This window comes from Alternaria dauci, chromosome 1 (genome assembly GCF_042100115.1).
Source record: "Alternaria dauci strain A2016 chromosome 1, whole genome shotgun sequence".
NCBI lineage: Eukaryota > Fungi > Ascomycota > Dothideomycetes > Pleosporales > Pleosporaceae > Alternaria > Alternaria dauci.
The window spans coordinates 4,606,791-4,618,830 of NC_091272.1; the positions used below are offsets into that span (position 1 = coordinate 4,606,791).

The 12,040-nt window shown below is 53.8% G+C and overlaps 4 protein-coding genes across 4 annotated transcripts; 2 read left to right on the forward strand and 2 right to left on the reverse strand.

Annotated features, from left to right (window-relative positions):
• Positions 1 to 613: 613 nt before the first annotated feature.
• On the reverse strand, positions 614 to 2,491 carry ACET3X_001438 (uncharacterized protein; the record flags this gene model as incomplete). Its single annotated transcript, XM_069446729.1, has 5 exons — positions 614 to 884; positions 931 to 1,413; positions 1,466 to 1,783; positions 1,836 to 2,214; positions 2,314 to 2,491. The coding sequence occupies 5 exons, from the start codon at positions 2,489 to 2,491 to the stop codon at positions 614 to 616; spliced, it is 1,629 nt and encodes a 542-aa protein (XP_069311680.1).
• Positions 2,492 to 2,888: 397 nt separating this feature from the next.
• ACET3X_001439 (uncharacterized protein) lies at positions 2,889 to 4,653 on the reverse strand. Its single transcript, XM_069446730.1, has 3 exons — positions 3,576 to 4,653; positions 3,278 to 3,526; positions 2,889 to 3,228 (listed from the first exon to the last, which is right to left on the reverse strand). Exons 1-3 carry the CDS (start codon positions 4,367 to 4,369, stop codon positions 3,075 to 3,077), a joined length of 1,197 nt encoding a protein of 398 aa, XP_069311681.1. The 5' UTR covers positions 4,370 to 4,653; the 3' UTR covers positions 2,889 to 3,074.
• A 908-nt stretch (positions 4,654 to 5,561) lies between these two features.
• On the forward strand, positions 5,562 to 6,762 carry ACET3X_001440 (uncharacterized protein; the record flags this gene model as incomplete). Its single annotated transcript, XM_069446731.1, has 4 exons — positions 5,562 to 5,987; positions 6,037 to 6,568; positions 6,621 to 6,689; positions 6,740 to 6,762. 4 exons carry the CDS (start codon positions 5,562 to 5,564, stop codon positions 6,760 to 6,762), a joined length of 1,050 nt encoding a protein of 349 aa, XP_069311682.1.
• A 1,029-nt stretch (positions 6,763 to 7,791) lies between these two features.
• ACET3X_001441 (uncharacterized protein) lies at positions 7,792 to 10,570 on the forward strand (the record flags this gene model as incomplete). The annotated part of the gene is made up of 5 exons (XM_069446733.1): positions 7,792 to 7,934; positions 7,993 to 9,253; positions 9,310 to 9,427; positions 9,478 to 9,713; positions 9,806 to 10,570. 5 exons carry the CDS (start codon positions 7,792 to 7,794, stop codon positions 10,568 to 10,570), a joined length of 2,523 nt encoding a protein of 840 aa, XP_069311683.1.
• Positions 10,571 to 12,040: the final 1,470 nt, after the last annotated feature.

A 12,040-nucleotide genomic window follows, 5' to 3' on the forward strand; every position in this document is an offset into this window, starting at 1 on the left:
ACAGACAAGTCATCCAGGGAAAGGAAGAGACGAGCTGGTCCTATGTGCTATTAGCAGCCATGAATCCTCCGCTTCCTGATCCATGCCGACGGTGTGTGTATGCAGTCTGTGAGTAACCTAGAAGACCAACGTGAGATCTGAATAAGGCCGTGATCCTCAACAGACGTACCGAAGCAAGCAGGGATCCCCAATTCCTCGCTCATCGCCCGCCTACACAATCTTGTTCATCATCCACCCAGATATTATCATTCCAGTATCCACCAAGACTTCCACCCATAGTACCTCTGAACGTTTGTTTCTCCTCCATGCGTTGGTAACAACGCAGCCTCGACCATTGAAAGCACCGCATGTTGCACATTTCGCCAGCACGGCACAAAGGCCGGTACTCAAAAAAAAAAGAAGAAAGAAAAGAGAGCCGTATCATACCCTCAACGCCATGCATACGTACCAAAGGTGTAAGAGTGTGCCGCAGTAGAAACCTCATGAATGATCCAGGGAATGTGCCGTATAGAGACTGTATGAGCCAATGGGTATGCTGTACACATGAGTGATTGGGTATGCTCGGCAGCAGTACCTACCAAACATCTCACGCCAGTTGTAACGTACCGATCGCTTAGAACCTGCTTGCGGCAGCACCCCACAGGGAGTTGTAGATCTTGTCGACAACGTACGAGGCACGGATGGTGCGGCTGTTGAACGTACGGCCGTTAAGACCTTGGAGAGCCTTCTCACCACCAGAGACGGAGTCAAACTTGACGAAGACGTCTCCCTCACTGTTGGCATCGACAGCAATGTGAACGACCTTGCCGTACTTCTTGTCGCACTCAGCCTTGATCTCGATCTCAAGGTCCTTGACCCAGTTGTCGCCCCAGTTGCGCTGTTCCCTGGTAAACTGTTAGCGAGTAGACACGAGAAGGAGAAACAACTTACTCGTCAGCATCGAAGACGTTCTCGATCTTGACGCACTTGGAAGCCATGGGGGTGGCGGGAGTGGGTGCAGCAGGCTTGCGAGTGGTAGGTGTAGGCATTGCAGACTGACTGCCCTGCTTGGAATCGGGGGCGTCACGTCGAGCCAGAGCGTCCATGAGCCTGCTGCGGTCATAGGTCTTGTAATTAACTCCTGCGACATCGGTGTCGTCAAGAGCAGAGGCGCCGCTGACACCGCGGTCGTCCTTGCTGTGGGTGCGGTCGAAGACACCACCGGAACCACCAGCGTAGGCGCCTCGGCCACCAGCACCGCTGAAAGCCGAGCCCTGGTAGGACTGTGCTTGTTGGGTAAAGGTTCGGAGAAGGTTGGCGGTCGATTCTGGGGTGAACTTGTCGTTACCGAGACCAACGCGAATCTGGCGGCCAGCGAGCTCGAAACCGTTCATCTCTGCGAGAGCATTCTTAGCGTGCGAAGGATCAACGAACCTGATATGTGTTAACCCTGATAGCATGCGGGGTAGACGTGTGAACAACTTACTGAACGAAACCATATCCCTTGGATCGGCCAGGATTCATCTCATCGCGCTGGAGGATGACCTGCTCAAGCTCACCAAATGGCTCAAAGATCTCCTGGAGATCCTTCTCAGTGACACTGAAGTGAATATTGCCAACGTAGAGACGGTGGAAAGGGGCGCCGTTGGCACCGGGGGCAGCACCACCCTCAGAGGGACGAGCAGCACGGTTCTTCTCTGCTTCAGTAAGCTGGGCGATGATGGGAACACCCTTCAGTTTCTGGCCAGTCAGCTCCAGTGCTTGAGGAACAGACGCCTCATCCTTGAACTCAACGTAACCGACACTAGAGGGGCTGTCAGCATGCCTGTCGGAGTAGTAGTGGAGCAGGTACTTACCCCTTGGACCGGCCAGTGACTCGGTCCTTGACGATCTGAGCTTCGACAACAGGGCCAACCCTCTCGAAGAAGGTGCGCAAGTGGCGGGTCTCGGCGCGCTGAGAGATCTGCTGGACGAAGATGGTGCGCTTGTCGCGGTCGTCTTCGGTGATCTCGGGCTCGGGCGGGGTGGCGTTGCGGCGGCTGTTGCGGCGCTCTTCACCACCACCATGGCGGGGACGGCGGTCGCGCGACCTATCGCGGTACCTGTCGTTGCCACGGTCGCGAGGGGAGCGGGAACGCGGACGACCTCCACCACTATAGAAGTCGCCTCCACGGTCACGGCCTCCACGGCCTCCACGGCGGTCGCGCGAGCTGCTGCGGCGGGGTCTATCACGATCTTCATCTGTGTCAGCACCTTTGCTTGAACGAGGACGGCTCCCGTCTCTCCGGCGGTGGTCTCTGTCGCGGCTTCGACGCCGGTCTCCATTGGACTCACGATGACGGTCCCCACGATCCCGGCTCCTATCTCGACGGTCTCGGCGGTCTGAATGGCGGTCGTCGCGGCGGCTGTCGGTGTCGCGCGCCTCGCTGCTGGTGGTGCGCTCGGCGTCCTTCATCTCGACCTCGCGGGCCGTCTCCTCGAGGAGGGCTTCGACTGCGGCCTGGGTAGACATGTCGGTGGCGGTTTCCTAGCTCTCGATAAGTGTAGCTGGTAGGAAGTGATGCGCGATGTCACTGCAAAAGGCGATGTGTTGTTGTTGAGGGCGAGCACGGGCTCAAGTATTGATTCAATTGCGATATCGAACGGACGTAGTAGATGTCACTGCCGACGACTTCCGTAAGACCTCTTGCGTGAATTGCACTCGACAAATGTGTGCTTGATTGAAGCTTTGTGGATGCCGCTCAGTTGTTAGTAGGTGGGTGAGGCGGAGGGTGGAGGAAAGGCCTGGGCGTCGCAACTTGAAAAGTTGGAGAGGGGTCTTGGCAAGACCCTTGCATGACTAATCGCAAGGCAGCAGGCAGCGCTCCACAAACGCGGCAAAGGGCTGACGAGGAGCAGTGACTGAGGAATCATGAGATTGTTGGCATTACTATTATTATACGGGGTAGTGTGTCATGAATATATCTGCAAACATCAAGCTGCGTAGACCCAAAATGGCCTTGCAGACCCACTCAACGCCTTCTCGCAATGCTGGTCTTGACAACGGAGTGACAGGTGGGTGTCTGATAACAAAAGTCTATGGAAACGTAACCACTTTAGGTGGACTTGATAACCTTGGTAGGTCCCATCTCAAGCTCAGTGCCGAAGATGCGGTCCCAGAAGCGGCTCGTGACGCCGAAACCGTTCTGGTAGTCTGCGAAGTGATGCGCAAGGTGGTACTTCTTCAGCTGTTGGTAGTAAGGGGGCAGCCTTTGATATGTTAGCGGGGTTCTTGAAAGTCGTTTGTGCGTATACATACTTTTGGTGGTGAAGGAAGTAGTGTGTCATGTCGTAGCAGGTGTATCCAAAGATGCCACCACAGTAGGCAGCCAAAGCAGCGTACCAGTTCCAGAAAATCACAGCGTGTGCGAATTTCCAGAAAGGCGCCGCGAGGACGACGAAGAGTGTAGGAGGCATGACGAGCCTGTACTTATCCATGGGAAGGTAGTGGTGGATGCCGTGGAGGAGAAAGTGGAGGGTAATAGCGAAGCGGTTATCGGGAAGGTGGCTGCTTGTTGTTAGAACACGTCCGCTGCATGGGGAGGCGCAAAACTTACTCATCTAGATGGAACAAGCACCTGTGCAGAACGTATTCAATGATGGTCCAGAAACCCAGCCCAAAAACCCAGTATCCCGCCAATTCCATGGTAGACGACAGTCCACCAAACGCTACTGCTGTTCCAGCTGCAACACAAGGCCACCACAGCGTTGGTACAATCCACCATGGCGTCTTGCTGAGCGGCTCCAAGAAGTTACCGAACAATGGCGCAGAGTCACCTCCCCTGTAATGGCGCGGTCGATGCACTTGCTCCAGGTAAAAGTCTTTGCTGAAGCCACCGAAAAAGACTTGCATCAAGAGCGGCTTGTTGAGGTCCAAAAACTTGTGCTGTTTGTAGTCGAGGGTGGGATCGGTCTCCTTGGATAGGTCCTCTGCAGACGACATGCCGGTTGCAGCGTACAGCGGTTTGCCGTTCTGTGACATGCCCTTGAGCTCGAGTGTGCCCACCTCGGTCGGTGGCAGAGGCACAATATCCGCGGGGTTCGAGCTCTTCACTGCGCCATTGAGGACAGGCTCAGTAGCCATGAAGCCCACAAGGCTCTCTTCGAGGATCTCATAGGCCGAATCGGAATGTGTGTGTGAAATCTCGTCCTTGAGGATAGCCTCTACGTCCTTGCCAGCATACTCCAAAATGAACTCGGGGCCACCGGGATGGCCCTCGAGGAAGTCGGTAACATCGTAGACCTTGGTGCCAATGGTGACATAGCACGACTTCTCGTTGTTGTGCTTGCGCACTTCGGCGGTCGGAATCGTCGGAAGCGTGCGACCGGGCATTGTGGTGGTTGTCGACATCAAGTTCAGGGAAGCGGCGGCAGGTTCTTTACGGTGCGTGGCACTCAGACGGGTAAAGGTCGAGTAATTATATGGAGCGGTGTGTTTTCAAAGACAAAGTACCAGCGGTGTAGTGGATAGCCGCGATTGCGTGGCGAGTGGAACGCAGAATCCAGGGATGGAAAGCTGTGGCGTAGTGAAACACCAATCCGAGGTAGAGAAGGAGCGTATAGGGTGGGCGGATGCGCAGAGTATAACAACACAGTGCGCGGGTGTGTGCAGAGGACAATGTAGCAGTCTGTAAGAGTCCCAGTTATTGTCAGGAGAGCCAAGCCGCATCGCTCGCCTCGTAGATCTCACCACCCGTAGCTAATGTGGCGAGACCGGCATCTTCGCCCTCCCACCTCCGAGACCGAGATGCGACCACGAAATCTCAGTTTGCGGAAAGGACATGCAATTTCCCTTGGGCTGGGAATTGCCGTCGCAGTTTCTGATTGGGCACCGTCTCTTCTAGCGCTCTTCATGTGCCCATAGTCGGATCACTTTGTTTCGTCCGAACAACTGCAGGCAGCACCCATACATCACATGCGATTTTGCATCGATTCCATGTGAGTGTATGCAGTACGGCACTTTTAATACGCGGAGTCAAAGGGTAAAGAAAAATTGAATGTCTACAAAGTGTTCGTTTGTTCCCTTGCATGAGGTGAGGCAGCCTTAGAGTGGAAAAACGAGAATCTCGGTGGCATGGACCAGCCTCAGGTCACTCAAGAGGTTTTGGAAGATGTGTACACAGGTCGATGACACCAACGTTGAACAAGCCACCAACACATCGGCCCGCCGTTTTGAAAGCTCTCGCGCGGACGCCCATGACTGGCTATGAGGCTGCCCGTCAGCCTTGCTGGACCCTTGTCTGCCAGGGGCAGCAACGCGACATTGCGTCACTGACCGTTATCAAGTCGCGACTCCTTCACAGTATCCAACAGGAGCCCATCTTTCGATATGTGCCTTGCTTTTGGTGCAGGGCCTTGGCCCTTGACCTCACCCCCATTCTCAGCCTTATCCTTAATACCTCTGCAACTTCAAGCACATCTACATACCTCTACGACGGGCGCTCAACAGCTCTATATCCTCTCATCGTATACCTAGCGACCATTCCCTACTACGAGCAATCGTCTTGTGATTGCGCATCGACTGTGCGCAGTCACAGCCCGTCATGTCTACTTTCAGATCCAGCAGGGATTATTCCCGGCCTATAAACCACCCTTCTATCGCTCAGCTATGCACCCTTCTGTGCCTGAGCGCGTTACCTATGGCCGACGCTTTTCACCACATGGCACAAAAGGCACCCTGGAAAGCCAATCGGAGAAAGCTCGACATCACACCCCTGTTGGTGACGAACCATTGTCCTGAGAGCATCTGGCCTGGCATCTCGACGCAGTCTGGTACAGGTCCCGGAGAAAACGGCTTCAAGCTTGAACCCGGGGAGACGAAGAATCAGACTGTGTCAGAGGATTGGCAGGGTCGCGTGTGGGGCAGAACGAATTGTACGTTCAACAGTGACGGCAGCGCTGCTGAATCGGGTCGTGGAAGGGCTTGTGGATCCGGCGACTGCAATGGCGCCTTGAATTGTCAAGTCGGGGTATGTTATCACACTCTATATTGATGATACGCGGCTGACTGGGATGTAGGGGGACGTTCCCGTTTCGCTTGCCGAGTTCACGTTGGACGCCGGAGACGGACATACATACTACGACATCTCGCTTGTCGATGGCTACAACGTCCCCATGGCAATCGTACTTCAGCCGCTCGAAAACGTCACACTCGACGATATTCCTCCGAACCTCACCAACCCATCCTGCGAAGGAACCGACGGACTGCTAGCTCCCCAGGGCTACGATCCGTATCCCGAATACCCCGACTTCTTGCGCACGAATACCTCCTACCCATTGCCTTTTGACCAGAAGGTCGATAAGAATCAGATCTCCAAATGGTGTCCATGGGATCTGCAACAGAACCCCCCTGAGAAGCCTGGCGATGGCGTATACCCATATCCTGACGACAACATTCAACGGCCACAATTCAATCCTTGCTTCTCTGCATGTGCAAAGAACAACCGACCTGAAGATTGCTGTACAGGAGAATACAACTCCGCGAGTGTGTGTCAGCCGAGCGAGTATTCCAAAAATGTTAAGGCAGTCTGTCCCGACGCATACAGCTTTGGTATGTGGTCCGCTCGATGTTCGATAAACAGCAAGGCTAACAACTACACCAGCGTTCGACGATCAGACTTCAACCTTCATCATCCCCTCTGGGGCTGGGTTTGAAGTGGTCTTCTGTCCCGGTGCGCGTTCGACGACGATCCTCTCAACGAGCCGAGATGAGATGCTTCAGTTAGCGCAGCAAGGGAGGGTTGACAAACAAGCTACGATGATGATGAAGTCCAGAAGTGAAGTGGCAAAGAGAAGTGCTGCATCGAGCATCTCAAAGTTAGACGGCAATCCATTTGCGTTTGTTTTGGTTGCGATGGCTGTGATATCGGCTTCACGTTTCTGGTAGCAAGACTGCATTTGCGCTTTGTCGATCATGGGGTTTGGAAGCCCCAATGTCGCTGTTGTTGGTAGATCCTACGTGGGGTGAGGTGGAAGTCTTGCGGCGGTCCCAGTTTTATACCCCTTCCTCTTGTCTCCGATTGACCCTTAAGCATCTCAATCCAATACTCTCCCATAAAACCGCTTCTATCTTTGCAACACAGTCACATGCAGAGAGGGATCCGGATATTGCAGAGCAGCCAGATGCATGACCGGCTAGTGGTGCAGCAGGATCCATATCTCCAGATTCAAGACCTGCATCTCTCGGATAGCCGGAAGTTGCTCAAGGCTCCGTTGGTAAGGAAAGAAGTACGATGTTGTACAAGGCAGCAATAGCCTGCGTACTCAGCAAACCTAAGGTTGTTCTGGCAGGAGTACCCCACGTTGCGTGGGGCATGGACACTTGGAACACTGCCGTCGCTCCTCCAATGCTCTATCAATTTCTCCATATGAAACGGAACAACGGAGACCGATATCATCTTGCAATTCACCCTCTGTACCTGCACCTCGTGGCCTTCTGACGGCTGAACTGCGGCTCAGGGTCATATCTCCCGACATCAGATCCACAATAGGCGGCTCGCTAGCCGCTTTGGGCGCGGACGAGCTTCTCCGCACACCCTTTGCAGTCCCCATCACGGTGTTTCGAACCGCTCGATGGAGCTCAACGCGGCACTACATGCTCCGGCCAAGTCAGTGGTCTGATTTAGCATACTAGAGGGATGTTCAGTCGGCATTCAAGAAGAAAGGGCGTCCCTCGTGGTGCTGCTTACCCCGCTACTTTGTAGTCTCGGACAACGACTTCTAAAGGCTGGCAGAAGTTTCGAGCGGTCATCATCATCTTGAACTTCATCCATTATGGCAAAAGCACAAGCTCTGAGCGCCCACGTGCTGTCGAAGGGTTGGACCTTCAAGCAGGCTGATGACACTGCTGATGATGCCTGGATGTCGGTCAACAGGGTCCCGACGAATGTTCACTTGGACTTGATGGAGCATGGCAAGTACGTCTCGATATACAAGCAATTGCAAGCGCTAGGCAGAAACTGATACATGAATTAGAATACCGGATCCTTTCCTAGGCTTCAACGAGCTTGACGCAGAGTGGGTGGCAGACAAGGTATGGACATACAAAGTCGCGCTGCCCGAGGTACAGGAAGCAAAAGAAGGTATTGCACACGTGTTAGCATTCGATGGCCTGGATACTTTCGCTACGGTTAAGCTCAACGGAGAGACTATCCTCGAGAGCGACAACATGTTCGTCCCTCATCGCCTTGATGTGACTAAGAAGCTCAATTCTAAGAGCACGAACACTCTGGAGATCGACTTTGCATCTGCCCGACTAGAGGCCATCAAGATCAAGGAAAATTACCCAGACCACAGATGGGTTGGATTCAATGGCGACATGGCAAGGCTTGCAGTGAGGAAAGCTCAGTACCATTGGGGTTGGGATTGGGGGCCAATCTTGAACACGTGCGGTCCCTGGCGCGAAGTACGATTGGAAACCTACCAGGCAAGGGCCACGGATTTGAGAGTCGACTACAAGCTCGATGATAGCCTAAAATCGGTCCAGGGAACCATTTCCGCCATTATCGAAGGAGCGTCTGCAGACAGCGTCGCCTTTGATGTTTTCGATGGAGATCAACGAGTCTTTAGGGAGACTGCAAAAATCAGCGATGGTGTGGCCAAAGTGGATTTCCATGTCAACAGTCCGAAGTTGTGGTACCCTCATGGTTACGGCGAGCAGCCTTTGTATACCGTAACTGCCACGGTTCTCACGGATGGGACAGAGACACATCAAACGTCACGTCGAACAGGATTCCGGAAAGGCGAGCTCGTACAGGAGCCAGATGCGATTGGCAAGAGCTTTTACTTCCGGGTCAACGGCGTTGATGTGTTTTGCGGTGGTTCGGACTGGATTCCTGCCGACTCTTTCACCCCGCGTGTAACCGAGGAAAAGTACCGTAAATGGCTCGAGATGATGGTTGATGGCTATCAGATGATGATCAGAATATGGGGTGGCGGTATCTGGGAAGAAGACATCTTCTACGACATCTGCGATGAACTCGGGGTCTTGGTGTGGCAAGATTTCATGTTTGGCTGCGGCAATTATCCCGCCTTTCCGGACATCTTGCGATCAATCAAGGAAGAGTGCACCGCAAACGTCACCAGGCTGCGACACCACCCTTCCATCATCATCTATGCAGGGAATAATGAGGACTACCAAGTGCAGGAGTCGTATGGCTTGACTTACGATTACGAGGACAAGAACCCAGAGAACTGGCTCAAGACTGACTTTCCGGCTCGGTACATATACGAAAAGGTACGTGCGGATTGCGTAGTTGTCAAATACGATTACGCTGACAGTATGCTTTACAGCTACTGCCCGACGTTGTTGCAGCGGAAAGCCCACATGTGCCATACCATCCAGGGTCACCATGGGGCGACGGCCTCAAGACATCAAACCCCACAGTGGGTGACATGCATCAATGGAACGGTAACAATCTGCGCATTTAATCACTTATATTATACTTACGATTTATGCAGTGTGGCATGGCACGCAGGAAAAATATCAGATTTTTGATACGCTCGGCGGCCGCTTCAACAGCGAATTCGGCATGGAAGCATTTCCACACATCGATACGGTCAAATACTATTGCACCGAACCTTCGCAGTTGTATCCGCAAAGCCACATGATTGATTTTCACAACAAGGCGGACGGACATGAGCGAAGGATAGCCACGTATTTGGTGGAAAATTTCCGTACCAAGACCGATCTAGAGGTATGTGCCGTCCGACGGTTACCCGGTTCATGGTCGGGAACTATGACGACATGGACCGCAATATAGCCGGCGTAGGTACTGACAGCCGACAGTCGTTCATCCACCTTACACAGCTGTCCCAAGCCGAAGCACTAATGTTCGGTTACAGGGGCTGGAGACGCCAATGGGGTCAAAACAGGCATTGTGGTGGTGCACTCGTCTGGCAGCTCAACGACTGCTGGCCAGTCACTTCATGGTCGATCGTCGATTACTTCCAGCGCAAAAAGCCGGCCTACTACGCTATGCGCAGAGTCCTTGCCCCGATTGCCGTCGCGGTCAAACGGGCGCACTTTGATTGGAGCGTGGTGCATGCCAGAGTGCCCAAGACCAGCGACTACGAAGTCTGGGTAGCGAGTCAGAAACTGGAAGAAGTGACAGCAACCGTTGAATTACGGTATATTAGCGTCGAGAGCGGCAAGGAGATTAAAACGAAGATCGTCAAGAAGGATATCAGGCTCGTACCGAACGGAACCACCGACGTCCTCTCAGGTACGATCGACAACCGGAACGAAGAGCCGCATGTCCTAGCCGTCCGCATATGGGTCGATGGCGAAATTGTGTCTCGCGACGTCGATTGGCCCCAGCCACTTAAATATCTGGAGTTCAAGGACCGCGGCTTGGAAGTCATACCAAAGGGCGAGACTATTGTGGTCAAGGCTCAGAAACCGACTAAAGGCCTGGTCTTTGAGGAACGCTCAGGCGTTCTTGTACATGACAGTGCTATAGACGTGGTGCCTGGCGACGAGCAGATCATCAAGGTAAGGGGCTTGGGCAAGCAGGATGAACCGTTGAGATGGACATATTTGGGCAAAGACTAGGTGTCAGCTCGCAGGATTGGGAAAGTGGAGTTGCTTGAATGAAGCGGAAACAGGATGAGCACTTTGTGGGGCATAACGTGTGAATGCAAGTACGTGTAGTTGGAGATGTGTCCAGCGCATGTTGACGCGCAAATACAAAAAGTCCTTGATCATCACCGGCGTCAACTAGCTTGTCGGTAAGAGTTCGTATGTCGCGACATGGAGCTTGCAACACGGCGAATATAGGCAAGGGCCAGATGAGTGGAATTGCACTGCGTAATAACCAGGCATTGCCGAGTAGAGTTTGGACCGACGGGTATATGTGAGGCTGTTATATGTCCAATCGTTGTGTATATGCCAAGCGCTGGATATGAATGTCTTTATCGAACATGCTGAATTTCCAGGGTTAATTAAATGGCGTCGCCCAGCGCTCTACAGCATTGGCTGGAGCTGTCCTGCATGGGGTAGAGGGTGCAGGCGAATGCAACCTAGCCGCGTGCCATCACGCAAAGCCGGTTCGCAGCGAGCACGCGGCAGCGTTCGGTGGGTTTCTGCGCTTCTCGGCCCAGACTGGACTCGCGACCCGGACGCTGGTATGGGCTTCTTGGGTGGTGACATGTCGGCAGAAGGCGGCGGTAGCGAGTATGCCGCATGGCCGTCCTTCTCGTACGCTTGGGATGCCGCTTGCCTGCAACGACCATCCTTCATAGGTCGGGTGCAACTCACCCGAAAGCATGTGTTCGACCTTGGGGCTTGCGATTTAGGTTGGCATCGCACCACCTCTCCAGAGGCCCACACACACACTCACACACACAGATCACGCCTCTAACGTAGGCACGCAACCCATGCCCACCTGCGCTCATGCGATCGAAGGCGCGACGCTGCTTGATCGTGGCGGGAAGGATGATCCGCACTCACTGAAACGACGTGCAGTAGTGCTGCCGCAGCCAGAGCGAGAGGGAAAAAAGGCTGCTTCATGTCAGGTCGCATAGCGCAGCGCTCTGAATTGGTAATGTTGTGCGCGATCTCTTCTGGAACCCTTCTCGAAGCCGTCGACAGCGGCATGTCCATCTTTGAGTCCAATTTCGCTTGGCCCCTCCCTCCCCTCGCCCAAGACGCAATCCTTTCCCGTCCGCCCGTCTCAACGGTCGCCTGCCCATTTTTTTTCTCCTCTCCCTCTCGGTTGACCAGTCAGCCCTGCTGCATGCAAGCAGGGGTACTGTGGCTATAATGCGGGGATTATACCCTCTCGAATTTCCACTCTGGAATTCCTTTTCGCTGCCCGGGCCCTGCGACTTGCTGCTAGCTTCCGCGCCGAGTATACCACCAGCTTCTGCAGGATTATGACGGCACAAGCCTGGGAACCAGACGCACCTACGTTGCGTTTTGCCTCTGTGCAGCTTATTTGATTCAGGCTGCATGTGATATGCATTGCTTAAACCGCACTACCGAACGTCTCTGATATATCGATCCCGGTTCGTCGACCTTTTA